The 27,601-nt window shown below is 40.5% G+C and overlaps 1 protein-coding gene across 2 annotated transcripts in view; it reads right to left on the bottom strand.

Moving 5' to 3' along the window:
* Positions 1-27,601, bottom strand: part of MOXD1 (monooxygenase DBH like 1) — a 47,026-nt gene that overhangs the window by 10,826 nt on the left and 8,599 nt on the right. Inside the window, exons 1-6 of one of the 2 annotated variants that reach the window (XM_060753382.2) lie at positions 25,275-25,361; positions 22,656-22,802; positions 21,060-21,227; positions 20,854-20,937; positions 3,126-3,305; positions 1,292-1,394 (exon numbers count right to left, since the gene is read on the bottom strand). In XM_060753382.2, coding sequence (XP_060609365.2) covers positions 1,292-1,394; positions 3,126-3,305; positions 20,854-20,937; positions 21,060-21,227; positions 22,656-22,733 — 613 coding nt within the window. In that variant the 5' untranslated portion in view covers positions 22,734-22,802; positions 25,275-25,361. Of the gene's footprint in view, positions 1-1,291; positions 1,395-3,125; positions 3,306-20,853; positions 20,938-21,059; positions 21,228-22,655; positions 22,803-25,274; positions 25,362-27,601 lie in introns of those variants that run through there. The other variant, XM_060753381.2, reaches the window with a different exon arrangement.

The raw sequence follows: 27,601 nt of genomic DNA, 5'->3' as shown, positions 1-27,601 counted from the left end.
GTTATCGGTTTGGCCTGTAGCATCCTCTTTCCCCCAAACAAACAATATCTCTTATACAAACTCTTATCTCAAGCAGCCTTTTTTTCCTCCATTAATATGGACTTTTTCTTTATATATTCTAGCCTTTACAAGACAATGTTTTAAACCAGCTAATTGTTGTTTGTATTTTTCCCTTTTTATGTGAGGTGTATTAGGGGTGGATGTTGATCTCTTGGCTTCTCTGTGGAAGAGACTGCCATCTCCATCTTTACTCATCTCCATTCTCACTTTGCAGATGCACAATTTTATCCCAAGCTTTAGCTGAAGTCACAAAGTATCTGCGGTGCCCAATGTAAATGAGAAATACTGCATTTATAACATTATGGCTATATGCAAAAATAACATTAGCCATCAAATTAAAGAAATTCATGGCTAAAACACTGGTGTATTGTTGTTTTGGAAACCCATTTCTTATCCTTTTGAAATGGAGTCAGCTATGCAGGGATTTTTAGGTTAGGTCTTCAGCTTTTCCACACAGGAACAGATTAAGTAACCTGTGAAACTGGCATATGCACACATGATTATACTTGTTCCAGAAACAGATTATCAAAAAGCATTGCATGTAAATGCTAGACCTGGAAGTATAGCAAGTCTGTCCTTCCAGCGCACATCACATCCTACTTTCTTCTAGGGATGTAAATCATATTTTTTTAAATTCAAAATGATCAAACCGTGTTGAGTAACCTTTGTGTGAAGAGTCTTGGACTGATGAGAATCTTTGCAGCTTGGAACATATTTTAAACAAAACTTTCAAGTGATCTTTTTATTCAGGGAATAGCATTTTCTGTGTAGAAAATATCCATTGCAATAACACAGAACTATTAGTTTTTGCACCAGAAACCTGTTATTTTAGATATATTTCACACAAACTTAAACATGATTGATTTACATATAAAAGTGAAATTTCTGCACAGGAAACAGTTTTTTCTACAAAAAACAACCAGGTGTGAATTTCTCAGATTACCAATAAGTTCTGAATTGTGAATTGGTTTGAAGACTTGCATGGTTTTCAAGTATGTTCTTTACACAGGTAGAAATATGCTAAAATCACTTCTTACTTTTTTTGAAAAGAAAATTAGTGAAGAGCTGCTACTTTACTTTTTCCACATGAATATGGGCAATGGCTTGTCCACGTCCAAATCTTAAAATATCTCAGATAGACAATTTTAAACAGCATTACCATTCTCAGAAAACAAGGACTGTCGTTTCCTATTAATTGGTTTTAGGAGAAATGAAAAATGAAGAAACATACCTTCCACATATGATGGATTATCATAATGGACTTCCATAAGCACATACTGTGGGTCTAGTGCTGTCCCAATGGATAAGCCAACATGGGGAGGATATGTAAAGCCCTAGAATGTGAGATATGAAAACATGTGTAACCCAGGCTCGATCTAACTTTAAAATGTTTAGCCCTAGTCTATAGCCTATTTTCACTGAAACTGTGATATATCTTTTCCCTATTCTACTTTCTTGCAAGCAAACATCTTTTCAGGTTTTTTGACAAATGATTGGCTGAATCTTTTTAATAAATTCAGATATTCCCAAATAAATAACTTCATAAATACAGAGTTGGGTGGAACACCAAGAGCCACATCGTCAACTCCTTTCCAACTAAAGCACCCTTGAAAAACAGCCATACATCGTCTTTTTAACAGCAAAGGAGAGTTTGATAGGGTTCAAAGTAGTTTATTCCACTGTCGAACAGTTATTATTGTAGTGCACATTTAAGTTGTTTCCAATAGATGGCAAACCTAAGGCTAACGTATCATGGTGAATTTTTTACAACATTAGTTCAGAGTGGGGTGAGCCTTTCTCTAAGAATGTGACTTGTTCAAGACTATCCAGAAGATTTAATAGAAAAATTGAGGTTGAAGTCTAATCTTGAGAGTCCACACGTGTACAGAGTACAAAGGAAAAAGAAAAACGTGTGGTCCTTTTCAGCCATTCAAAAGTGAGCAGGAACTTGGGACACCTATCTCCAGCAACCCCATGGTGACCACTCACCAGCTGTTCTCCACTCACCAATCTGGCCCCACTTTCACCATCCTCCACCCGATTTCACTCCAATCCCAATTCAAGGATCAAACCACCACATTCTTAAAATGCTTCATCTCAAAACCAGCTCAGTATACTGGAAAAATAAAAAAATAAGTGTTTTTACATGGGAATGTGTTCCAGCAGGGCAGAGACTGAGGTAAGGTCACATTCTTCTCGGCAAGAACAAATCTTGCCAAGAAAACCCTGTGATAGGTTTGCCTTAGGGTAATCATAACTTGGAAACAACTTGAAGGCACACGACAAAAACAAGAACAATCAAGTCTGTTAGGATTGCTTTTACGTCAATGACTGTTGTAATAGTATAATTTGTTTAATCTTGTTTTACTATTCAAACTTATCCAATGCTGTATATACACCCACAATTTTGAGGAATTAATTTTAACCATGTTGTGATCCACCTTGAATCCTAGTCATAGACAGAACATGGATGAAATATAGAGATAATTTTCATTGGTATATAATTTCTTCATCTGGATTGCAATGCAATGTGCTATATGACCCTTGTGTACAAAGTGCTACTGTATGTATTAATTCTGAACTAATAGATTTTGTCCAATAACCAAAGTTTGCTGATGAGTTTACAAAGACAAGTGAGCCCTTTTTCAATTTCAAGTGTAGTATCAGATGGCCCTGTCTACTGGATAAAATCCATATAATGCAATATTTGAAAGCTCGCATTTTCTGTGTATATACTTATTTTATATTATCGTTAAACTTCATCATGTTTAAGGCAGATATCATCTGCCTTCTTCTGATCCCAAATTTATCAGTATTTAGAAATATTACCTACAACTTATTATTAAAAGACACTTCTTTGGGATACTTTCTGGAATGGTGTTGGTGAAAAAGACATGCAGATAGTGAAAAGACATGTAATTGTCAAAAGATTACCTGTCTGTCACCCCAATTAGTAGTGGATGGGTATGGTCCACTCAGGACCATTTCAAGTAATGGAATAGAAGTCCTGGATCTAATCTATATCATTAATTTTATAAACAAATCATAATAACTATTTATCCTACCTCTCCTCCAATGGCCCAAGCAAAAATGACAGTTTCACATGTGAGGAATGAATCAGGCATGTTTGGATGATAGCACTCATGACCATAATCCAATACACTATCATTGAGACTGCTGCTACATTGATAAAGTAGAATGTGATGCACCACATTCTCATGGCCTTTCTGTATCAGTGGTTCAACCTGTTGAAAGAACAAAAAGTCTTATTAATTTAATCCAGTAAAATCTTAGCAAAAGTTAATAACATTTGTTCTATATCAGACTCCAGGTAAAATATCAAGCACATGTCTGTTAATTGCTCTCAGTTATACTTAGCCAAAATGTTTAAATGAGTCAATTAAGATGGCAAACACAGAATTATATACACCTTCTAAGCTAATACAATTAACTAAAGTAGGCAATAAACAATTTGATTGGAACTGCTATAAGAAGCCATAGCATAGTTACAGTTTTTCAGAAATAGTGAAATTTCCAGAACAACATGACGTGGGTGTGTTATGTGCTATCATGGTATCTTTCTTGCAGGGTTTCCCACTGCTTAAAAGTCTGGAAGGGACAAGAACCCTTTGGTAACAGTATATGATTGGCATGTAGAAGGTACCAGGTTCAATCTCTGACATCACAGGTTAGAAGAATCAAATTGTTAATGTGAAATATCATTGCCTAGGAACCTGGAGAGCCACTGACAGTCAAAAGAGCTTGCCAATACTTGTCAAGGTGGACCAATATTCCAGCCTAGTATTAGGCAGTCTTTTATTAATGTTCTGACAGAGTACGAAACCCTTAAATTATTGCTGTCACAAATGGTTTTAGCAGGCCAACTATTAAATAGAAGCAAGGAGAGTGATAAGGTGAGGACAGCAGTAGTATCTCTTTGTTGGATGAGTGTCTTCTCTCCTCTGCAACCTGCTCTACTCCAATCTGCTCTGGAGGACTAGGAAATCTCCAGAGTAGGCTGATGTAGCAAAACAGGCTACAGAGATGAGTAAGAGGAGACAACAATCAGGTTCTGTTGTGCAAATGGCTATCTAGTCTACTTCTTTTCTGGTCAAACAACACTCAGCCACTGGCCTCACAATGTTTTTCATCCAGACATGTTATCCCACCTCTCTCTCATGCACACACTCCTAAGAGAACCCTATTGGTCATTTTAGGCCAATCCATCTGGACGATCAATCAAGGATGGGTATATACAAGGATACTTCTTTATGCAGATGCCACATTCTATGTGCTTGAAACAAATGCATACATCCAAGGGTGAACATTTAGGGTGGGTATGATATGAAAAATAAAAATTCATTGTGATATGAAATATCAAGACAGGTAATTATGACTATAATTACAACAATGACTGATTTATGTGATAGATACAATGTAACAATACTGAAGAAGAGCTAAAATCAAGCCCATTTAGCTATATCATTTTCCTTTATTTTCTGGTACTAGAAATGTTTGTTTTGAAAACAAAATAGCACATCAACTAGATTTTAAGAGCTGTTTATTTAATTTAAAAATAGAATCTGAAAGGATTTAGGCTTGCCTCTCAGCTGGATTTTGTTTTCCCATACTGATTTTCCACATACTGAAATCTTCACAATGTAATTAGCTTTAAGTTAGTTCTTTCTACTATACATAAATAAAAGCTGTAATTTTGGTGTGCTAAAATAAATGGAAACTTTGTAATTGATTTAGACAGTGTAACAAATGTAAACAACACCCACCGACACATACATGAGCTAGAATTATTAAAAGGGTGAGAATATTACAGTTACAATATGTAAGTAAAATAAGGAGGGATTCAGTAAAAAAAAGTTATAAGAATATTTATCTTAGCTTGAAATAATGCAGTGCTTGTCTTAGAAGTGTAATACTTCTAAGTGCCTCTCTAGGACACCAACATCTACTCACATTTTTTTAAAAAAACAAAACAAAACAATAACTTTCTCTTCAAAGCAATAAGTCATCACCCAAGTTAGAAATCCCTATGCTTTCATTGTCAGTTTTATAAACATTATTAACATTAATTCTAACAAGTAGACTTTTGTTCAGCTTTTGTTCTGTTAAAAACACACACACGTGTGCGCACACACAAGAAAACAGTTAGTGAATAATTCTATTACAAATGTATTGTCTGGGATGCTTTGTAGTTTCATGGAAAAACAGAAGTTGTAAACATTCATGATGACTAAAGCATCCCTTCAGTAATCTGAGAATAATTTAATGATACGAGGAACCTTTTATCCTCTTTATCTGGAGACTAGAAACAAGGAGAGGGGAAAATGAAAAACAAAGGTGCTCAAACATCAGCTGAAAGCCAAGCTCAAAATACAAGGCTGTGAGTACTAGACAAGGGAGAGAATGGGATATACAGAAAAACAGTCCATAAATTAATAGGCAGAACAAAAAACCTTTCAAATATCTTTACACCAATGTGCAGAATTAGAGAAACAAGATGAACTTGAAGTCCCATTCAACTTTCTAGGCATAACAGAGAGATAGTAGGATGACACCCATGAATGGAATACTACAATCAAAGAGTCTAATTTATTGAAAAAGAATATATGTGGCAAAAAGGAGGGGGAGTAGTAGTATATATTAAAGTCATATTCTGTTGTACAGAATGCTGTCATTGATAGCTTGGATGAGAGTTTCTTGAGCAAGGATTTGGCTGTTGAATTAGAGCCCAGCCAGGAACAGCAACCCCTTCAGTCACACCCAGAAGTAACAACTACTCAGCCAACTGGCCAAACACAAGAGGCTTCCGTTGAGCAGGATGAGGAAGAGTTAACTGTGCCTTCCTTTGTGGAATTAAGGAAAGAAAAGAAAAGACTCAGCTGAGGAGATCAGCATGGCTTGCTGTGAAGGCCAGCAATCGGGATCAGCAATGAAAGCAGCATTTAAGTGTACTCGCAGTGTGTTGGCAATGTTTTTGCTGATTGCTGACTGCAACTTCAGTATCCATGCCTTGAACTTGGAACCTTGTCTCTCATTTACCTTGTGGAATTTGGATTGCTCCTGGACTTTTGACTTCTGGATACAACCTCGCTGTTTGACATTTCGGAATTTGGCTTTGCCTCTGGACTGGACACTAAGCTTTCCCTTCCACTTGTTCCCTTGGGTTATGTTTCTATCACGGACTAATTGGCTTGATCCTGGACTGTAATACCCCCCTGTTATTGTGTGTGATGTATGACAAATGCCATGTATATATGTGTGTGTGTGTGTGTGTGTGTGGTTCCCTCATAATCTTGAGAATTTCAGGATTCAATGAAGGTAAAGGCTAAATGTAACAGTAGGAAGTAGTGGAATGACAACTGTGGTGATTACAGATGTGTAGCCCAAGTTTTCAGGATCAGTATAAGGAAAGCTAAAGGTCAGAATGAGCTGAGACTGGCTAGGAAAGAGGGAGAATTACAGAAGAAGAAAAAACAAGGGAGGGGAAAGTGTTGATATACATTCAAAGCAAAAGAATGATTAGGTAAACAGTGGGGATGATGTTTGATAAGTATGATGACATGCTACCAGATCACAGAAAAAAGGCAGAATTACTCAATACCAAACAGAATATTGTGTGCTTCTGTGCAGCAGCAGAGACCCTGGCAAAGGATCTGGATTGTTAAACAAAACTAATAGGAAGTGAGTCAGAAATTCCCTAGCTAACCTAAATGAGTTTAAATTTGCAAGTTCAGGCAAACTGCATACCACAGTACTGAAGGGAGTTGTTGGCATATTCTCTTGCTGGATCTACACTGTTATATAATCCAGTATCTAATCCCAGATTATCTGATTTCAAATGGATTATATGATCCTTGATCTGATCTTAACTGAACCAAGACTTTAACATCTGCATTGGGGTATCAAGGCACTATTGCATTAAAGTAAGTTCTGATGCATCATTTCATGTCCTATTGTGTGTGAGAATGCCATGTATATACATGTGGTTCCCTAACAATCTTCATATGAGGATGCAAGGTAAGCCAAAGGCTAGGAAAAAAAAGGAAGGAAGTAGTGGAATGACAGCTGTGGGAATTAGTTTAATACCCCCTTTCTTTCATGACTCCTTAGTTCCTTTAAAAACAGGTACAGGGTCAAACCATACTTTCTGCTTGTATGCACAACATTAGAGAGAGAGAGGCTGGGGGGCGGGGGAGGCAAAGAGAGAGAGCGCTACTGGGCTTCACCTAATACATCCCAAAGCTTCAAAATGTTATTTTTGCAAAAACAAAAAACAAAAAACAAAAAAAACCCAAAAAACTGCAGCACCAAGTCTCACTTGGAATATTTGAAATCAACAGTTCGCATTTGGCAACCATGGCATTTTGATTCTAGCCAACGAGAACTGTCTACCTTCATTAGTCAGTCCCTCTAATCTTTGCACCCATCTCTTGGTTATTTAAATGAGCATTGAAACAGATGTGTGTACACTCTCTTCCATCTGCCAGGCCCAATCCATAATAGTGGCCTTAAATTGGCTCTGAAATGTTTATCATGGCCTACAGCCTAAATAATTTAAGCTTACCAGAACTTGTCTGATTTTGGCTACTAAGCAGGGTCAGATCTTGGATGGGAGATTGTCAATGAATACCATGTGCTGCTGCCATGGTTCCAACCTTTGGTCCTCCATGTGATTTGGACTTCAATTCCCAGAAATCCCAGTCATCTGATAACCTGTTAGGAATTGTGGGAGCTGGAGTCCAAAACATCTGGAGAACAAAAGGTTGGGAACCACTGTGTAGGCAATATTTCAGAGGAAGGAACTAGCAAAACCACTTTTGGATACTCCCTGTCTAAGAAGCCCCTATGAAACTGCACCGAAATTGCAATAAAGAAAATTCAAATCTGTGCATTTCATGTATAAGTATGCAGGAGAAACTGTAATATTGAAATACGTCATGCAAATTCCCATTACAAACACAAGTGATCTGTATGAATGGAAAAGATTTAGAGGATGAAATATGTTTTCTATTTACTTTCCTGAAAATGATATGTTACTTTGTTAAAGTGTTATTTTAAATTGCTTTATACCTAAGATACTGTATGTATGCATTTATTTACTTTGTATCTCGCCTTCCTCCCTGAGGGAACTCAAGGTGGCTAATACTTAAGACCCTTTAAAAATAAGAATACACATACATTCCTATATGAAAGGAGAAACCCAGTGTTATTTAATAAGCTAGTTGAAAGTAAACACAAGGAAGATCCAAATATCAAATGAGACATGTAACAGAGGGGATGGGAATTCAGACACAAACATGCACCACACTGCTTATCCAGTTACAGTATTAAAATGGTAGTATGCATTTAATCTAAGACAACAAAGATTTGTTTTGGATTTGAACCAACAAATTTACAAAACTTGTTTTCATGTGGACAGTTCTAATTCAGTCATTTTTTGGTTTCTTGATATAATCCAAGAATATAACATCTTCCCTTGTGTTGATTTCATCTAAAATATTTACAGTCAGCTTGTTATCCACAACAAACAACATCATATGAACACTGCAAAATAGACAAATTAAACACCCAAAGCAAAATAATCTCCAACAGAAAGCACAGTCCCATGCCAAACGTTATACCATCAACTGTTATAAAACTGTAAATTCTCAGTGCCAAACTCTGTGTGTGCCAGAACTATCCTGTTTTCCAGCTTCAAAGTGATTGCAAGCAGGAAATCAGAAGTAGAACATTTTCTCAAAGGTACACATATTCAGCTATTTTTAAAAACCAGGAACGATTCATTGTAAGTTGCTATAAACACTGCTTACAGAAGGGAAACAGAAACCACTTTCTTGTGGCCAGTTCATCAAAACTGTATCCTTTTACATATGTACCAAATGAAATCAAGCAAGGAAACATGCCCCTTTAGCCTCTCCCCATGATATTCCTGCAAAATAAAAACAGTTGCCACATTTCTAACAGTTCCAAAAGATTATCAATAAAATGGAATCAGAATAACCCAAGGGATGGGCAAACTTGCCCAATCTGAAGTTTGTTTAATTGGTTACTGCATCAATTTATATTTTAATTTTTAATGAATTTTTGTCCACAATTCCCCACATTTATGCATTTTATACCGTTTCCTGGGATAAACTGCATTACGCATTTTGTGTGCATTGTTTAATTTGCATTGCAAATTCAGAGAAGTATACGAATGGAAGTAACAGAAAAACCCCAAAAAACTAAGGTGTCTCATTTTTCCCAAAAGCCTTTGTTCTTGGAAATACTTAAAAAATAATCAAAAACATTGGACTATATAATATTTTATTGTGGAAGAATGGATACATTGTTTAAAACAGTTTGTTTATGTATTTACTCCACTTTTCTCAAATTATTTTTAAAAACTATATAATAGAATCATCTCATATAGCAGATACCTGATCATTGCAATTCCTGTATACCCTTTTTTCAGTTTCTGTGTTTGGAATGCGCATGTTGTATTTGTTTGATACTAAGGAAGGTTAAAGGAAATAAATTTCTAGGAAAACAGAAAATTTTTTCAATGACTTCAGAATTTTCAGAAATTTTACATCGCTTCAAAGGGTTTCTAGATTACATTTGCTTCTTCCAAATATCCAGGTAGGATCACACTGAAGACGATTTCTTAGAAACTGAGTGCCATTGTCACCACAGATCTAAAGGAAGAACTTCCAGAGTAGAGTTACTTAAAAATACAGTAGAGTCTCGCTTATCCAACCTTTGCTCATCCAACGTTCTGTATTATCCAATACAGCCTGCCTCATGCCTGGATCCACAGCTGTTTCAATACATTGTGATGTTTTGGTACTAAATTCGGAAATACAGTAATAACTACATTACATTATCAGGTACCGAACTGCTTTTTCTGTCGATTTGTTGTAAAACATGGTGCTTTGGTACTTAATTTGTAAAATTGTAACGTAATGTGACGTTTAATAGGTATTTCCTTAATCCCTCATTATACAACATTCTACATTATACAATGTTCTGCAAGCCCATTTATGTTGGATAATCGAGACTCTACTGTACAACAAATTGCATTCCACAACTTTGAAAAAGAGGGTTTTTTAAAAAAATGACTGATTATTTGTACAGTATCACCAGTTCATTTCTTAAATATATAAAGAACAGATAATTACAAGTCAAAGGGTGATGTTTAAAATGTTCTGGAAATGTCCACCTGTAAACCATCTCCTGTGTTATTACTTACTGCAAAGCTTTACAGGTGAAGTGGACTGTCAAAGTGCAAACAAACAGTCCTGTAAGCTTAATAGGCAACACTGAACATATGATGAAAGAATCTCCTAGATCAAAGGAACCATAACATCAACCTTCATGATATGAAGTTGAGCTTGATTTAATGGTAAGTACTTTGCACAGGTAACACATAACCAGAATACAAAAAAATACTTGTTGCTTCTCTCCCTTTCAGAAAAAGTGATGCAATTTGCATCAAAGGAAAAGTAAGTAATGGAATAATAAATAGTTTCTGTCTATCTCTGAAGATAAGAAACAGTGCCCCCATTAAGAATCAAATGCTGTGGTTGCTGGTTAGGCTTTCGATCAATCATGTGCTTGAACTGGAGCCTCTTTGTGTTTTTCACACTGTGGGCTTTGGCATTGCAAATACATTCCTATGTCAAAAAGCCTAGTTGCCTGTGGCAACAAGAATTTTAAGGGACTGTACTTTTTAATGAGAGACTACTGTGGAGCTAAAAATTATGTTTAAATAGCATCTGCTTGCCTGTTCCAGGGCAGATAAAACATTTTGGCAATTTGTTCTTGGCTTTAACAACACACACATAATGATGCACCACATGGCAGGCTGTGCCTATCTGCCTCTATTTATGTCCTGATAGCATTTGTATGTTTTTGAACTGTGGTGTTGGAGGAAGGTTCTGAGAGTGCCTTGGACTGCCAGAAGATCCAACCAGTCCATACTTCTGGAAATAAAGCCCGACTGCTCATTGGAGGGAAGGATATTAGAGGTAAAGATGAAGTACTCTGGCCACATCATAAGAAGAAAGGAAAGCTTAGAGAAGACAATTATGCTGGGAGAAATGGAAGGGAAAAGGAAGAGGGGCCGACCAAGGGCAAGATGAATGGATGGCATCCTTGAAGTGATTGGATTATATGAGTCTACCCTGCCATATAATCCAATTCAAAGCAGATAAGCTGGATTATTATTTCAGAGTTTATTATATAAATGCATGATGACTAAAAGATGGAACTTGAATACAAACAGGAAAACAAAACACAGTGATATTGTAATGGTGTGTGTGTATATATATACAGAGAGGGGTGGGGGAGGGAGAGAGCCTGGGCACCTGCTCAGAATCAAAAGAAACAGAGTATCCCTGAGTGTAGAAATGAACTGATTATTTCAATACATATTGTTTTAATGCCCCCATATATTGTTGCTACACCTTTCTTGGTCATGAAGCATACAGAGAACAAAATCAGAGCATTGTGAAATTATTCGGAGATGCCCTAATAGGGTGGACATCCTTCTTCAACATCTGTAATAGTTGTACTCTTCATGTATTCATTTTACCAAACTGAAACCCAAGAAATAATAACAAAGGCAATAACCAAATTTGCAAGAGAGGTAATTTAACAACTGCACAGAACAACTTAGGAAATTTTAGTAGATAGAAGCAAGTGTTTTAGAAAGCCTTGAGTGGTATACATAATGCATACGCTGATTTCTTGGATTTTAAAGCACACAGGGCATTAGCACTATATATAGGCAAAAATGCATATGCGTGGAATTATGCCTTTGGCAACTATGGTGTCCTACAACTAAAGCATGATGCAAGTGCACATCTAGCCATAAAACATGTTTGCAGCAATAACAAAGTACTGTTGCCTGCCTTCTGAAAACTATGCATATTTCAGGTATCAAGATTTGTGACATTTCATAATCCATAAATTGATAGTATGGCTGATTTATAGAAACTAACATAGTTTGATCTACATGCATTTAAATTAAAGGTAACAAACCAAGGACATTAGTGTGTATTTTTGGATACATGTTTCTTAGTACCATGATTTAGGAAGGGAGGAATGGGAATTGTAGACCAGTGCTCCTCCCACATCCATCCTCCCTCTTCAACTCAGCTTTGACACCTGGGTCCTTTTCTATTTCATTTTTTTAATTAGAAACTGGGAACTGTAGTCTAAAGTTGGTTTAGTAAGCAAGGTCTTTAACCACAGTATGTATCAGATGACTGTGGTTTTAAAACATCAAGGTCAAAGCATGGAAATCAAAGCACAGCACAAAGAAGCATCTCAAGGAAGAACGTATGGCTTGATAAACTATGGAAGGAAATGTTTAATTCTGTGAAAATGACAAAATTACATCAACGTTATATTTACCCCTAGAATTCCATCAATCCAACTACTCATATCCTACATATTTCTATCAGTACATCAGGTTGCAATTTTGTCATTAATATGGACACACAGGATCATGAAAATATATGTTCTACTATGTCTTGTACTCATTAGCATCTACTTCTACAGTAAATGAAACAGACTCTAAAAAGCCGTAACTAAATGGCCCAGTCCAAAGACTCGTTAAGTCAGGAATGTACTCAATAGTGTCCTTCCTCTGATGGGTCAATAGCTGAATGAGTAGGAAGACCACTTTTGCTGATTCTCCATCTCAATAAGACAAAGGAATATGGAAGGAATGTTGGAAATGCCATGAAGAGAACTAATAAATATTCCTTCACCTTCCACTGATACATCAAAACCTCTTTTGGATCAAAAAAGAACTTTCAGAGAAGGAATATTATTGGATACAACTCTTAACTCAGCAAATCTCAGGACAGTACTGTTAAGTTCTGCCCTCTGATTCCATTCTACTCAACATAAAACAAGGAATATAACAGCAGTAACAAAAAAAAAACCCCTCAGATCTTTCTTATCTTTTATTTTCTACACATTATCAATTGTCCAAATGGTTCTTTTTTGGGGTGGGTGGAGGAAGACATTGAATAGTTTTTTTTAGTAGTCCCAATCATCACAATTCATGGTAGGGATCCATTCTATGACATAACTAACAGGGGCTGGTATCAAACCAGTGTTAAGTCTGAATAACTAGTTTCCTCCTGCCCTTGCCTTGACAGATACATTGGCAGAAACGACTGAAAAACTAAATTTTACAGTTGACATCAAGGAATTGAGAAAGCTAACATTTTATGTGCTTTTTCTATAGAGTTTTCCTCTGATGCTGAAATGATTATTTTAAGACATTTCCCTAACTGATTGATCAGCTAGCTTAAAACATAAACTTTACCCAAAGTTCAGTCTTCTTAGATGTGTTATTATGTATCAATTCATGAGTTCATGGATCTGTGTATCTCAGTTCTCTTAGATAACATGTGCTCTATACAAAGCGGAGGGAAGTGCAAAACTAATACTTTCCTAATGTGGCTTTGCAGCTGAAACCAAATCCAAGAAAATGTTGAAGAAATCTGGAATGTAAACACAGCTGTGGTTGAATAGCAATATGTGCCTTATCAACCAAATGGCAATGACAAAGACGGGAATTCCTCTGGAATCCATGGTGAAGCCCAATCTTTCTTTCCCAGACAATGCTTAATTTTGTCTCTCATATATTCTTATTTCTATACCCTTAGAAATCCCAAGGTCCTGGAGGCACACAATGATATACAAATTGAAATTAAATCTAGACAAGACAGAGGTACTCCTGGTCAGTTGTAAGGCAGAACAGGGTATAGCCTGTGCTGGATGGGGTTACACTCCCCCTGAAGACACAGGTTCACAGCTTAGGAGTGATCCTGGACTCATCACTAAGCCTGGAACCCTAGGTGTTGTGGTTCAGCACCAATGTGATGGGAATGGGAGTGCAGATGGGATTGAGAATAGTGCAGATGTGGGCTCTCAGCTTTCTTCCCATGAATTTAGAGACAGGTCTGTGTCTTCAATGTCTTCACAAGATCGGAATGTGAGTGATAAGGCAGTTGCTGGGAAGCAAGGTCAGACAGTCGGTGGGATGCAAGGCCGCGCAGGCCAGGTGGTGAGAAGGAGTGCACGGCTGGCAGAGAAGGGTTGACCTCATCTGTGGGAAAACTGCTCGTTAAGGCTTGTTTGATGTTTGCTGTTTTGCTGTGAAACGTATAAGTAATCTGCCTGGACAGAGATCCTGTGTTAGTTCAACGTTGCAATATGGCTTGCAGTAGCCCAGTTCGGGGCTAAGGATTTAGCAACAGCCTGCTTCGTGTAACCTTAAGCTGCTTCCTGGTTTGGGGCTTCTGGTTTTGCTTCATGTCTTCTGCTTAAACTTCCAAGGAATATATTGGACTTATTATTTTGTAACCACTGAATCTTTTACTGCTTTTACTTTGATTGTTTTCAATAAACTCTTTTACTTCTCAAGATTGGCTGGTTTTGTCTGAGTAAGCAAGGTGAATCTATTCTGAGGTACAACAGTTTGAACTAACCACCAACAAAGTCCTTGCTTCTCCCAGCCACTATGAATCCCGCTGAAGCTCAAGCGATGCAACAACAGCTGGTGACCCTTCAGCAGCAGATAGCAACGATGCAAGGGCAAGCAGCAGCCAACCCTCCGGTTCAACCGCTAAGGACTCCCATGGCGTTGCCTAACAAGTTCTCTGGAGACAGCCAACGGGTCAAGGACTTCCTGGGGCAGTGTGATGCCTATCTCACAGTGCGGGCAGCGGAGTTTCCAGATGAAGCCGCCAAGGTGGGCTTTGCCTACAGTCTGTTGGAGGGCCCGGCCCTCTCCTGGGCCACCGCGTTACGTGAGGCTGCTTCCCCTGTGTGCAACACCGCCAAGGCTTTTATGGATGAACTGCACAAAGTATGGGGAGGCCAAGTGCACCGGGAGATGGCGGATCGTAAGTTGCGAGCGCTCAAGCAGAAAGAAGGACATTTGGCCGAATACATTTCAGAATTTCGTGTTTTGCAGCGGGAGCTTGCCTGGAATGATGCCGCCTACATGAGTGCTTTCAAGGCGGGGCTCACCCAGGAGATGCAGTTGGAGGTGGCCCGTTCCGCTGTCCCAGCCGATTTGGAGGAGTTGATGTCCCTGTGTATCCGGGTAGATGGGACTATGACTACCCAACGCCATATCCTCGCCGGCTCTCGGCCAGTTGGTCGAAGGGGGGCCGATGCAGGGATACCACGTCGCTTGGGACCGCCGCCAGCTCATGTGCTTGACGCAGAGGAGCCCATGCAGTTGGGTTCCATGCGCCCCAAAATCGATGCGGCGGAAAAGGCGCGGAGACAACGGCTGAACCTGTGTTGGTATTGTGGGGGCAGTGGACATTTCTCTCGGGAGTGCCCCGTAAAGAAGAAGATGACCCCTCGCCTGGCGGGGGCCTCTAGTTCAGCGGAGGCCGTGGCGCCCCCGGCCCAGAGTTCGGGTGAGCAGTGGGCCGAACAGCCGGCGGGGGAAGGCAACGACCGAGTTTAGCTGGGCTCGCTGACTCGGTCTCCATCCCGTTTCCAGAGCCCGCCACTGGGATGCTGTTCTTTCTGTTGGTTTCGTTTTGTGTGGCTCAAAAGACTCCCACAGCGGTGCACGCCTTGGTCGACTGTGGGGCCACTAACAATTTCATGGACAGTCGGTTTGTGGAACACCTTGGATTACAATGCTTAGACCTTCAGCCTCCCCGGGATGTACAAAACTTTGATGGGCGCTCGCTGAAAGCCGGGCCGGTCGCTCGCTATACGGCGCCCGTACAGATGAAGGTCGGGGACCATATGGAAGAGGTCTCCTTTTTGGTCACGGACCTTCCACACGCTGTGGTGCTGGGAATCCCATGGCTGGCCAAGCACAACCCGACCATTTGGTGGTCCCAAAAACAGTTACGATTCACTTCGGCCTTTTGTAAAGACCATTGCGGCGGGGAGCGGAAGTGTCGGCTCGCAGAGGTTGCCGCACAGGCTACGGGCCAGCTGCCCGCCAAATATCAAGATTTCTGGGACGTTTTCAGCGAAAAGGAGGCGGAGAGACTTCCCCCCCACCGTCCGTACGACTGCGCTATTGACTTGATTCCGGGCGCCCCGATTCCGCGTGGGCGGTTGTATTCTCTCTCGGAACCGGAGCTGGCAGCTCTCCGGGAGTTTTTGGATACCAACCTACGTAAGGGGTTCATTCGTCCTTCGCAGTCGCCGGCCGGCTCCCCAGTTTTGTTCGTCAAGAAGAAGTCAGGGGAGCTGAGACTTTGTAATGACTATCGAGCATTGAACAACATTACGATCAAGAACCGCTATCCGCTTCCCCTCATCCCGGAGTTGCTCAACCGGTTGCGAGGAGCTCGGATTTTCACCAAATTGGACCTAAGGGGGGCTTATAATTTGGTGCGTATCCGGGAAGGGGACGAGTGGAAGACAGCCTTCCAGACCCGTTTCGGGAGCTTTGAATACAGAGTTATGGGTTTCGGACTCTGCAACGCTCCAGCCACGTTCCAGCACTTCGTCAACGACGTCTTCCGCGATTTTTTAGACCGTTTTCTAGTCATTTACCTGGACGACTTCCTGATTTACTCGACGAATCCCCGTGACCACACTCAACAGGTGCGTGCGGTGCTTCAGCGCCTGAGGGATCATGGACTGTACGCGAAGCTGGAGAAGTGCGCTTTCGACCTAGAGGAAGTAGACTTCCTGGGACACCGCATCTCGGCGGAGGGAATCTCCATGGACCCCACTAAAGTCTCCGCGGTGTTGGAATGGAAATCCCCTGGGAGCAAAAAGGACATCCAAAGATTCATGGGGTTCGCCAATTATTACCGCAAATTCATCCCCGACTTTGCCCGCTGGGCGGACCCTATTACTCAATGCCTGAGAGGTAAACGGCCGTTCCTATGGACTGAGGCGGCTGAAAGAGGGTTTCAGCGGCTCAAGGAACTTTTCACTTCCCAGCCTATCCTGCAACATCCGGATCCTACTAAGCTGTTTGTGGTGCAGGCCGACGCGTCGGATGTGGCGGTCGGGGCAGTGTTGCTACAACCTGCGGGGGATCATCTCCAGCCCTGTGCATATTTTTCTCGACAGTTGACTGCCCCAGAAAGAAACTACACCATTTGGGAAAAAGAGCTCCTAGCCATCAAGTCCGCGTTTGAGACTTGGAGACATTGGCTAGAGGGTGCTCCCCAACCAGTGGAAGTTCATACGGATCACCGCAATCTGGAATATCTCCGTACGTCCCGGAAGTTAAACCAACGACAGCAGCGTTGGGCATTGTTTTTTGAGAGATTCAACTTCCGAATTTGCTACGTGCCGGCGGCCCAAAACAAACAAGCAGATGCTTTGTCGCGCAAGCCGGAATATACTCGGGGCCAAGAAGACTCCTCAGAGTCCTGTATTTTGCGGCCAGAAAACTTTGCATTTACCAACACAACGAGGCCCCCTTCGACTTTGGCTGAAAGAATCCGGGCACGGCAGCAAGAGGACTTGTGGGTGCAAGAACAACTGGAGGCCGGATTAAAGTTCCCATTTCAAGAAATAGATGGGATGCTGTGTCATCGTTCACAGGTCTATGTGCCACTTGGCCCCGAGCGGGAGGAAATCTTAAAACTATGCCATGATACCAAGCCGGCGGGACATTTTGGGATTTTTAAAACACTGCAGCTAATACTGAGGGACTTTTGGTGGCCCAAGATCCGGCGAGAGGTCGAGAAATATGTCAACGGCTGTCCTGTTTGTCACCGCGCCAAGAATCCTACTGGCAAACCGGCTGGTTTGCTACAACCTCTGCCTACTCCGAGTCGGCCCTGGGAAATTGTGTCGGCCGATTTCATCACGGATTTACCGGAATCCCAAGGTTTCACTACCATTCTGGTGGTGGTGGATCTGTTTACCAAGATGGGACACTTCATTCCCTGTGGGGGAGTGCCTACTGCCAAAGAAACTGCCGATTTATTCCTAAGCCACATTTTCCGTCTTCATGGACTTCCAAAGAGCTTGGTGACCGACCGTGGGGCTCAATTTACTTCGCACTTCTGGAAGGAGATACAACGACAGTTAGACATCGCGAGTCGGATGTCGTCGGCGCATCATCCACAGTCTGATGGCCAGACCGAGAAGACCAACGCCACCCTTGAACAATACTTGAGATGTTTTGTCAATTATCAACAGGACAATTGGGCCTCGCTTCTTGCTGTAGCCGAGTTTGCCTACAACAATGCTACTCACGGGTCGACTAAAGAGGCCCCGTTCTTTGCTAACTATGGATACCACCCCCGGTTCTTTCCCTCCGTGATTGGGCCTGGGGAGGTCCCTGCTGCTACCACTTGGCTGCAGGAGCTCTCAGCGATTCAAGAGATCTTAAAGGCTCAGCTTGAACAGGCAAAAGAGGATTACAAACGGATGGCAGATACCCATCGTCAATCAGGTCCACCGATTCAAGTGGGAGATCGTGTTTGGCTGTCCACTAAACATCTGCCTATCCAACGCCCCTCTCGGAAGCTTGACGCACGGTTTGTGGGACCATACCCAGTGGTGGAACAGTTAAATCCTGTGACCTTTAAACTAAAACTTCCGCACGGCATGCGGATTCATCCAGTTTTCCATCGATCTTTGCTGCGACCCGCCACGGAAGTCCGGCCGGATGCTGGCGGGGCTCCTCCGCCCCCCCCCGATTCTACGCGATGGCGAGGAGGAGTTCGAAGTAGCGGACATTTTAGACTCTCGTCGTCATCACCGCAAGTTACAGTACTTGGTGGACTGGGTGGGCTATGGGCCTGAGGAGCGCTGTTGGGTGGATGCTCGGGATGTTCATGCTCCTCTCCTAGTGTCCCATTTTCACCGGGCCTACCCGGCCAAGCCCGGGCCGGTGGGGGGCCCTCGGGGGGGGCCCTAGGGGGGGGGATAGTGTTGTGGTTCAGCACCAATGTGATGGGAATGGGAGTGCAGATGGGATTGAGAATAGTGCAGATGTGGGCTCTCAGCTTTCTTCCCATGAATTTAGAGACAGGTCTGTGTCTTCAATGTCTTCACAAGATCGGAATGTGAGTGATAAGGCAGTTGCTGGGAAGCAAGGTCAGACAGTCGGTGGGATGCAAGGCCGCGCAGGCCAGGTGGTGAGAAGGAGTGCACGGCTGGCAGAGAAGGGTTGACCTCATCTGTGGGAAAACTGCTCGTTAAGGCTTGTTTGATGTTTGCTGTTTTGCTGTGAAACGTATAAGTAATCTGCCTGGACAGAGATCCTGTGTTAGTTCAACGTTGCAATATGGCTTGCAGTAGCCCAGTTCGGGGCTAAGGATTTAGCAACAGCCTGCTTCGTGTAACCTTAAGCTGCTTCCTGGTTTGGGGCTTCTGGTTTTGCTTCATGTCTTCTGCTTAAACTTCCAAGGAATATATTGGACTTATTATTTTGTAACCACTGAATCTTTTACTGCTTTTACTTTGATTGTTTTCAATAAACTCTTTTACTTCTCAAGATTGGCTGGTTTTGTCTGAGTAAGCAAGGTGAATCTATTCTGAGGTACAACACTAGGTCTCAGTGGTGGCCAGGGGAGCTTTTGCATGATTAAAACTTGTGCTCAAGTTGCGCCCATACCTTGGGAAGCCAGACTTGGCCACGGTGCTCCACGCTCTTCTTACATCCTGAATAGACTACTGCAATGATTCTATATGGGGTTGCCTTTGAAGACTATTCAAAAGCTTCAAGTAGTCTGATGGGTGGCAGCCAGCCTGCTCACCAAAGCAGCGTACACCTGTTGCACAAGCTCTATTGGCTGCCAGTTTGCTACCGAGCACAATTTAAAGTGCTGACTTTAGCCTATAAAGCCCTAAATGGTTCCGGCCCATTTTACTTGTCCGAATGTATCTCCTTCCTTTTGGCATGATTGGCAGGGACAAGAGACATGGCTTTCTCAGTGGTGACCCTCGACTATGGAACTCTCTCCCAAGTGAAATTAGATCAGCCCCCTTCCTCCTGACCTTTAGGAAAAGGCTAAAAATGTGGATGTTTGACCAAGCATTCAATGAGTAATCTAGCAGTGCAATAAGAAAAGATGTAGTTCCAACGACAAATTGGAATGGCCACGGACTACGATATTGGATTGCATGCTTTTAAATAATTGGTTTAAAGGTTTATTATGCTAATATAATTGTCACCTATATATGTCAGCCATCTTGAGTCCCCTACAGGGTTGAGAAGGGTGGGGTATAAATAGAGTAAGTAAATAAAAAAATATAAATATCTATTTCTGTGTACCGTTAGAATGCACCCCATATACCTTATATATGACAGGTTCCAAATTACTACCAACTGAGAGACAGTTGATTATAGTGAATAAAAATTATGACAATAATAGCATATTTCACTGTTTTGTGCTTTAACATCTTTTGGAAACTAACCGGGCCAGGAAAAATGTATTTCACATTTCAACTAAAGCTTTCATAGATGCAATGTTTGACCAGAATCAGTAGAAACTATTTGCAGTTACTGGTAATATGTTCCCCTAACAACACCAACTCCAATTTCCTTTAAACCCTGATTTGATCTATCTAGGAATAAGATTATGAACAGAGAAGTAGCACTACAGGAAACTGGACTAAAGCTTATGCAACAGCACTGAAGTTTGGAAACTAACAATATTCCATCACATTTTTTAAAAATGGTATTCCTTAAGATCTCATGTATAAAGAAATAAATACACAAAAAACCATTGTGCTTAGAACTAAGAAGTGCAAATTCTCAATCATACATATTTAAAACTAGATTTTTTTTTAAAAAAAAGCTAGATGACATACCTTTATCACATGATGCTTTTCATGTAGTGAAGGTATTTTAAACATTTGGCACCAATATGTTGTGTCTTTGTCTGGTATAGGCACCTGTCTTAATAAAAGGAAAAGAGAAAGCTAATATAATATAAAAGTCTCCTTTTTGTTTATTGTATATGCAGCAAACAATTGTATCAATCGTGACATTAAAAGCCAAACTCAAAGTAACTTACGCCTTGGTTTGTCAAGTCAAAATAGGGCAGAGAAGGATCAATAATAGCATTCTTCTCAGGATTCAGTAAACGAAGACTCTTCGTCCCTCGATTTGAACCATGGTAATTTTGACTTCCTTCTCTGAAGTCTTTGTCATGATATGACCATATCACCCTTACTGTGCTCTCCTAGAAAAGAAAAAAAAACTTACTGATTAAGCTTGTAGGAAGGAATAAAAACTTATCATTGCTACTCAAAAGTAAATTTTCCATCTATATACCGTATATCTGTGTTTCTAAATAATTGTTACTCAGATTTTAGAAATTGTCTTTTTGTGATTTTACAGGAGGCATAAGTGTACATTAGAAGAAATATTCAATTATTATATTAACAGTGCTATTTTTATACACCTACAAGTCCTCTACTGGAGCATATGTTGAGTTTTCAAATTATTCCGCATTAAAATCTTATGCGTTCTACTCAGAGGTTAAGATTTCCGTGGCACTTATGGTGAGGTGGATGATCATAGGTATCTATTCTAACTTGCTCATCACATTTCTATATATCATCTGGTTTTATTATCAAAGACATAATTCTCTTTCCCCTATTCTGAGTCAAAAGTTTGAAGCCTTAATTTTTCAAACATTTTGTTGCTTCCAAATAATAATAATAATAATAATAATAATAATAATAATAATAATTGTAGTAATCTTGCTGTGTATAAATAACAACAACAACAATAGCTGATATATCACATAGTCCTAGACACTTGGGAAGTGTTCAACATGTGATCCAATGCAACAGCCAGAATAGTGATCTTGTTTTCTGTGTACTAATCTTGTTGTGTATCATATAATAATAATATCATCAGTGCTTAACATTAAATCTAGTTTTATACTCTGGCATCATCACTTTTCATTATTGCATGAGGGCTCCCTTACTCTCCTCTAGGGATAGGTAATACTCTTATCAAGGATTTTTAAAAGATGTACCTAATTTGTGCCTCGTAGGCCTAAACCAGAAACACATGCATGAAGAAACACATGCTATACTGTGTGCAGTTCTAAAATACATGGAAGTACAGGTTAGTCAGTGTATGTGGGAATATTCAAATGCATTTGAAAAATGCACATACAATAGTTATGTATCTGTGGATGGAAAAGAAGGCCCGTACAGAACGATGAGAGAACTGATTTTGCGGTGGAAAACCGAAAGCCTTCATAAAATGAAGCTTGACCAATTCATTTATTCATGTTTTCCTTTTATGTTTCTCATATCATCAAAATTTATTCCAGAGGGTCCCTAAACCATGTGAAGCAGGTTTGAAGATTGCACTGGGGACATCCAGTTGAAGGGAAGAATCCATACTATCAGTTGTGTCTTTTCTTCAGGACATATAGTTGTATACAACACTCACACTCATGAGATGTACTTATGTAACATGGATCATCCAGCAATTGTAATTAGATGGACAAACAACTAACCTAAGAATGAGAAGCCTATAAATAACTTTATTTAAATCTAATATCTCTCTTACCATCTTTCACTCCAAACTGGGTTAACTATTCTATTGTCATATAATTTGTAAGTTAAAGAGTTCTAATTAACTACTTTACCGTTATACTCTTGTCATTAGGATCACAAGTATGAAGTTGCCGATTGAAAGCTAGAACTGTATGGGTACTGTTTTCCATGGCATACTCCAGATGGTAATCCTGCTGTGAATCTTTTTTCAGTGTTCTGTCTGCGTTAGTAAAATAATCCTGTTGAAGACAGAAACCAAAACATTATCATGCTGAGTTCGCTTTAAATGTTCTGAACTCTAATCCTTTTCATTTTCCTGGAAAGAAATGCAAAATTGTTATATAACATTTTAAGCAATTCTTAGCAATTAACAAATAGGAAGAAATCTGAAATTTAGGCACAGTTATTCTCTCACTGTATGTATATAACATAACTAATCACCTATCAAAAATTGAGATGCAACAAAAGAAAAATGACTAAAAATATATATAACCACAGTACCATTAGTGGGAATACAGCATAGATAGCAAAATTTTATTTTAGTTACAAAAGCAATACACTCTAACATTTCACTGAAGGAAGGTCACAGAGCCTGGTGACATTCAGGAGTTTTCTGCAAACGCCAGAGCCCCCCCCCCCCCAACTTAGCTTAGTGTGGAACAAAATTGGGTTAGGGGCTAAAAAACTCTGGATATTTACCAGATATTCCACACATCAAGAAGACTGGCAGCGCCAGATTTGAGGTGACTATGTTAGGACAGACAAGAGCATCTTCCTTGCTGAGTTCATTAACCATCTTATCACACGGGGGAGGACCCTCCCCACACAGACCAGCAGTGTGCCATTTCATTAGCAAGCTTGGTGAAATGGCAGGCACAGTGACACTTCCCCCATCACACAAGAGAAACATTGCCCAAACATGGCAGAGGCGTGCTGGCTCCCATGTTTGGAGGGAAGCATCCAAGGATACATCCACTCTTGTTGGAGGCGAGGCCTCTGCCAGAAGTCACACAATGTTGTGTGATGGTCAGAATAGGGCTCTGTCCCTGAAGAAGGCTGGAAGCATCCTAGGATGCTGAATTTGGTAAGTGTGATGAGGTTGTTTAAGCGCAAACTACTTTTGTATTTTGAACACACTCTACAGAAATAGAAGTAAGCTGAGGATAAAGGGGAGAAGTGGGAAGAAGAAAGCAGGACACCTTAAAAGCAGATGAAAAGTGAGACAACACAAGATTAATCAAGATGTCCCTGCTAAACTGGTAGAATTGGAGGGTATGATACTGGAAAGATGATATGCACACTCATAGGTTAAAAGAACTCCTATTTTGGGTTTACTTTGTTATTTCCTATTAATCATTAAATGGGAAAGCATTAATCATTTTTTGAACTCTTTTCAGAAGCATATCTATTTCTCTCAAGTTTGCTATATTTTTTTAAAACTGTCATGAAATATTTGTACCTCAATCCTATCTCCGGTTTTAGTTCCTATGGAACTTATTTCACAGTGCGTTTAATCGCCAGGGAACAAGCAAGTCAGCTTGTCTACAACTAATTCATTTATTCTCTCAGAGAAATGTTTAGCAGAAATATGATATAGTTGTATATATTCTTCACATAGCAATCCCCAGGAATGGTTTAGTGTTTTTTTCTGAGGAAATATTATCCTAGTCCTCAATGTAGTATAAGTATGATTTAATGCATATGCTGCATCAGTAATGTAGTGTCATTAACCTCTTCACCTCTGAATTCTTTGTCATCATGTGCAGCTGGTTTTCTCATGCTGTCCCTGTTCTCTGTATCACTCAAACTCGTTATTACCTTAAAACCAACTCATTCCATTATACAATAATACATAAAGGACAAACAGTGCAACTGATCTTATCAGCTTCATGCATTGGTTTCCTATTTTGCTCAGAATTAAACTGCCTGTCCCAGAGAATGTGTCTATGTGCCTAATGTACAACCTTACACATGCCTTCAAAAGCAGACTGGAAAACGTGCAGCCCTCCAGATGGTATTGGATTGTAGCTCAGTTCACATCACTACCTTGCCAGTGCAACCAGTGTAGAAGAAAGCTGGTTCAACAACATACAGCGGGCCACCCATATTTACCATTTCCTTCACTGATATAAGGCAACCTATATGGCTTCCCCACTTTCCCTTCACAATAACAGTGCTATGAAATAGGTCAGGATGCAAGAGATGAAGTTCACCCAATAAATTTCATGGCTCAGAGGGGGAGGATGACAACCTGTAACTCCAAAGGTCTACTCAAACCACTACATATACTACACTTAGATACAGTACTGGTTTCTATCTTATTCCTCAAGCAAACATTTATTTTCATTCAACACTCACACATAGCACTACAAGTCAAAGGGTACAGTGAATGCAAGGAGGCAAATAAACAACACAACATTCCCCGTCAAACAACTCAGAATGACAACTGAAGATTTGAAACTATAAGAAATCACAGACAAAGGTTCATGAAAAACACTTGTCCACTTCTGGTGGCTGCCCTTGGGGTCCCGTGTTGCCAGCGTTTTAAAATGGAGAGAAGCCTCTGCAGAAAACAAGGAGGAAGTGGGGGAAATCAGAAGAAATGACGGGAAACAACTAGGGATGACAGGCCATCCAGCAAGATGAGGAAAGATAGTAGGGAATGAAATAAGACTGTTCCCTTCACTTTCCCCCACTTTCATCCTGCCCACCTGATGAAGTCCTTAGGCTGAGCTGCAAGCCATGAATGCACTGCTGTCTTCACCTCTTCATCAGGCTTCTTTCAGGGGTCCAAACAGGTCATAGTCTGATGGGGCAAGATCAGGACTATATGATGACTGCTTTAACAATTCAAATTGTAGTTGTTGGAGAGTGTAGACAGTACGGGTAGCGGTACGCAGATGTGTATTGTCATGCAACAACACACCACCTTTGGATAGCAGTAATAATGACAAACATTCTACATACTTTCTCTATATGAAGTCTTCAATAAATATTGGCACTAGACACAGCCTCAGACCACAAAAAATAAATAACTTCTCTTACTTTTGAGCAAATCACAAGGGGGGGGGGGGCAGCCATTTTTTCTTTTACTGCGATTGCAAATAAACTGACATAACACTTTCAAAACTGTAAAGCACTAATATGACAGTGACCAACAGAAGTTTTAATACAGTATAACCAGTGTGCAAGTAATTTTTGAATCTCACTCATATATATGAGGAAGACAGCTATGGTGATGGCACATAACCTTTTGGACTCAAAGTAGTTTGTTAACAGGATCTTAAATCCTTTCTAACCACCAAATGGATGACACGCTATTTGTCATGGATGTATGTTTGCTATGTTATGACAAATGCAAACATGTTTGGTGACAATGGCTGAAATTAGCATTTTATCAAACAAGCAATTATTAGTTGGTAGGTAGAATCAAACAACTAGGTGCTTTTCAATCACTGGAAAGCATTTAGAAATGTAAGTGTCACATGGGAAGTTGATTTTATGTATCATAAGGATGTGGTGTATAATTTTCTACAGATGAAGACATTTATGATGAATTGCTCTTCACATGTTGTTGACCCTGCTCCTTTCCCTCAGAAGTATTTGCAGTTGACGTAGTGCCTGATCAGTGCTATACAAAATGGCAGGGGGAGTACTTGCTTATGGATGTAGAAAAAAGCTCTGTTTTATCCTTGAAGAATGTAAGCAGAGCTGCACAAGGAACCTTGACGGGGGGGGGGGGGGCACAGTTGTCACTGTGTGCTTGAACAGGTGTTTATATGGAGAAGAGCTCCACAGACACTTGAGAACATACAAGATAGTTTGTCTTTTTACATTAGTAAAGAAAAGGAAAGATGTTCATGGGGGATGCAAAATACAAAGATAATTTGGTAACCTGATTAGACAATTGAAACACTACATATGGGCTGTTATGCTTGTTAGATGTTTGTTCTGTTATTACTAAGAAGCTACCATTGACAGTTGATGCTCACACAACAGAATAAAATTGGTATGATGGCATGTGTTGGGACTGGATGAAGAATAATCCTAACACCGAGGGTGCATCACCACTGTCAAATAATACAGTGTAGGGGAATATTAGCCTGCATGCATCCACACAACACACATAGGCTAATGCTATTTAACCTGGGGTAAGATGCTTAATGCAACTGCACCCCAGATTATAAAAAAACACCAAAATCCAAATTCTGCTCCAGGATTTGGATCTTCTCTCATTTTGGGGCCAGTGGAGTCAGCCATAATAAATCTCTATGTGGGATCCAGGATTGTGTTCCCACAGTCACCCCAGTCCCCAGCTCAGGCAGCCCAGGGAGGTGGAATGTCAGCTCCTTCCTGCCCCCACCTTCCAAATCAAGATAATCTCTCCTTACCAGCAGTTCCTGCTCTTTCCTTCCTGTTTAATCATCATAAGTAAGCCCAAATGTTTAGGAGGAACCTGCTCCCAAGCTGCTTTGCTCACTTAATGAAAAAAAAAAACAAGAAGTAAAAAGCATAGACCTCAAAGTAAGTGTCGTTTTCTTTATTTCAGTGAAATTGGGGTGCTGGAGGGGTTGAAATCCTGCCCCATTCCTAGCCATGTTGAAACTAGTTCCAGCAAAGCAGGGCTTTGACGCGAGTGCCTTGCCTTCACGGCAGCTCAGGGCACCCCAGTCTGGCTGCAACACAGCTTAGAACTGGTATCATGAAGGTTTTGAGCCACATTTTGTGTTGAAGAGCCCAGAGAGTCTTGATGGATCAGCTGAAGGGCCAATCTGATCCCACATCCTGATTCTACAATATTACTCAAGGCCACTGCTGAGAAACCACTAACCAGATTCAGCATTCTGTTTGTGGCTTTTCGCCAGTGGATTTAAGTAATATGGTCTCCCTATGGATCTCTAGGTTCTCCAATGTGACCCTATGGTCAACTTCTGCTGAATGTTGATCACAGACATGGACTGGAGGACCTAGAGCTTTCTAGAGAGACCATATTAATCAAATCAATGAATAATCAAAGCAAAAGAGTCACACTGGAGGG

Source organism: Anolis sagrei, chromosome 1 (assembly GCF_037176765.1).
Source record: "Anolis sagrei isolate rAnoSag1 chromosome 1, rAnoSag1.mat, whole genome shotgun sequence".
Taxonomy (NCBI): domain Eukaryota; kingdom Metazoa; phylum Chordata; class Lepidosauria; order Squamata; family Dactyloidae; genus Anolis; species Anolis sagrei.
The sequence above is the reverse complement of the archived record's forward strand: the minus strand, read 5'-3'. Positions and strand labels throughout refer to the sequence as shown.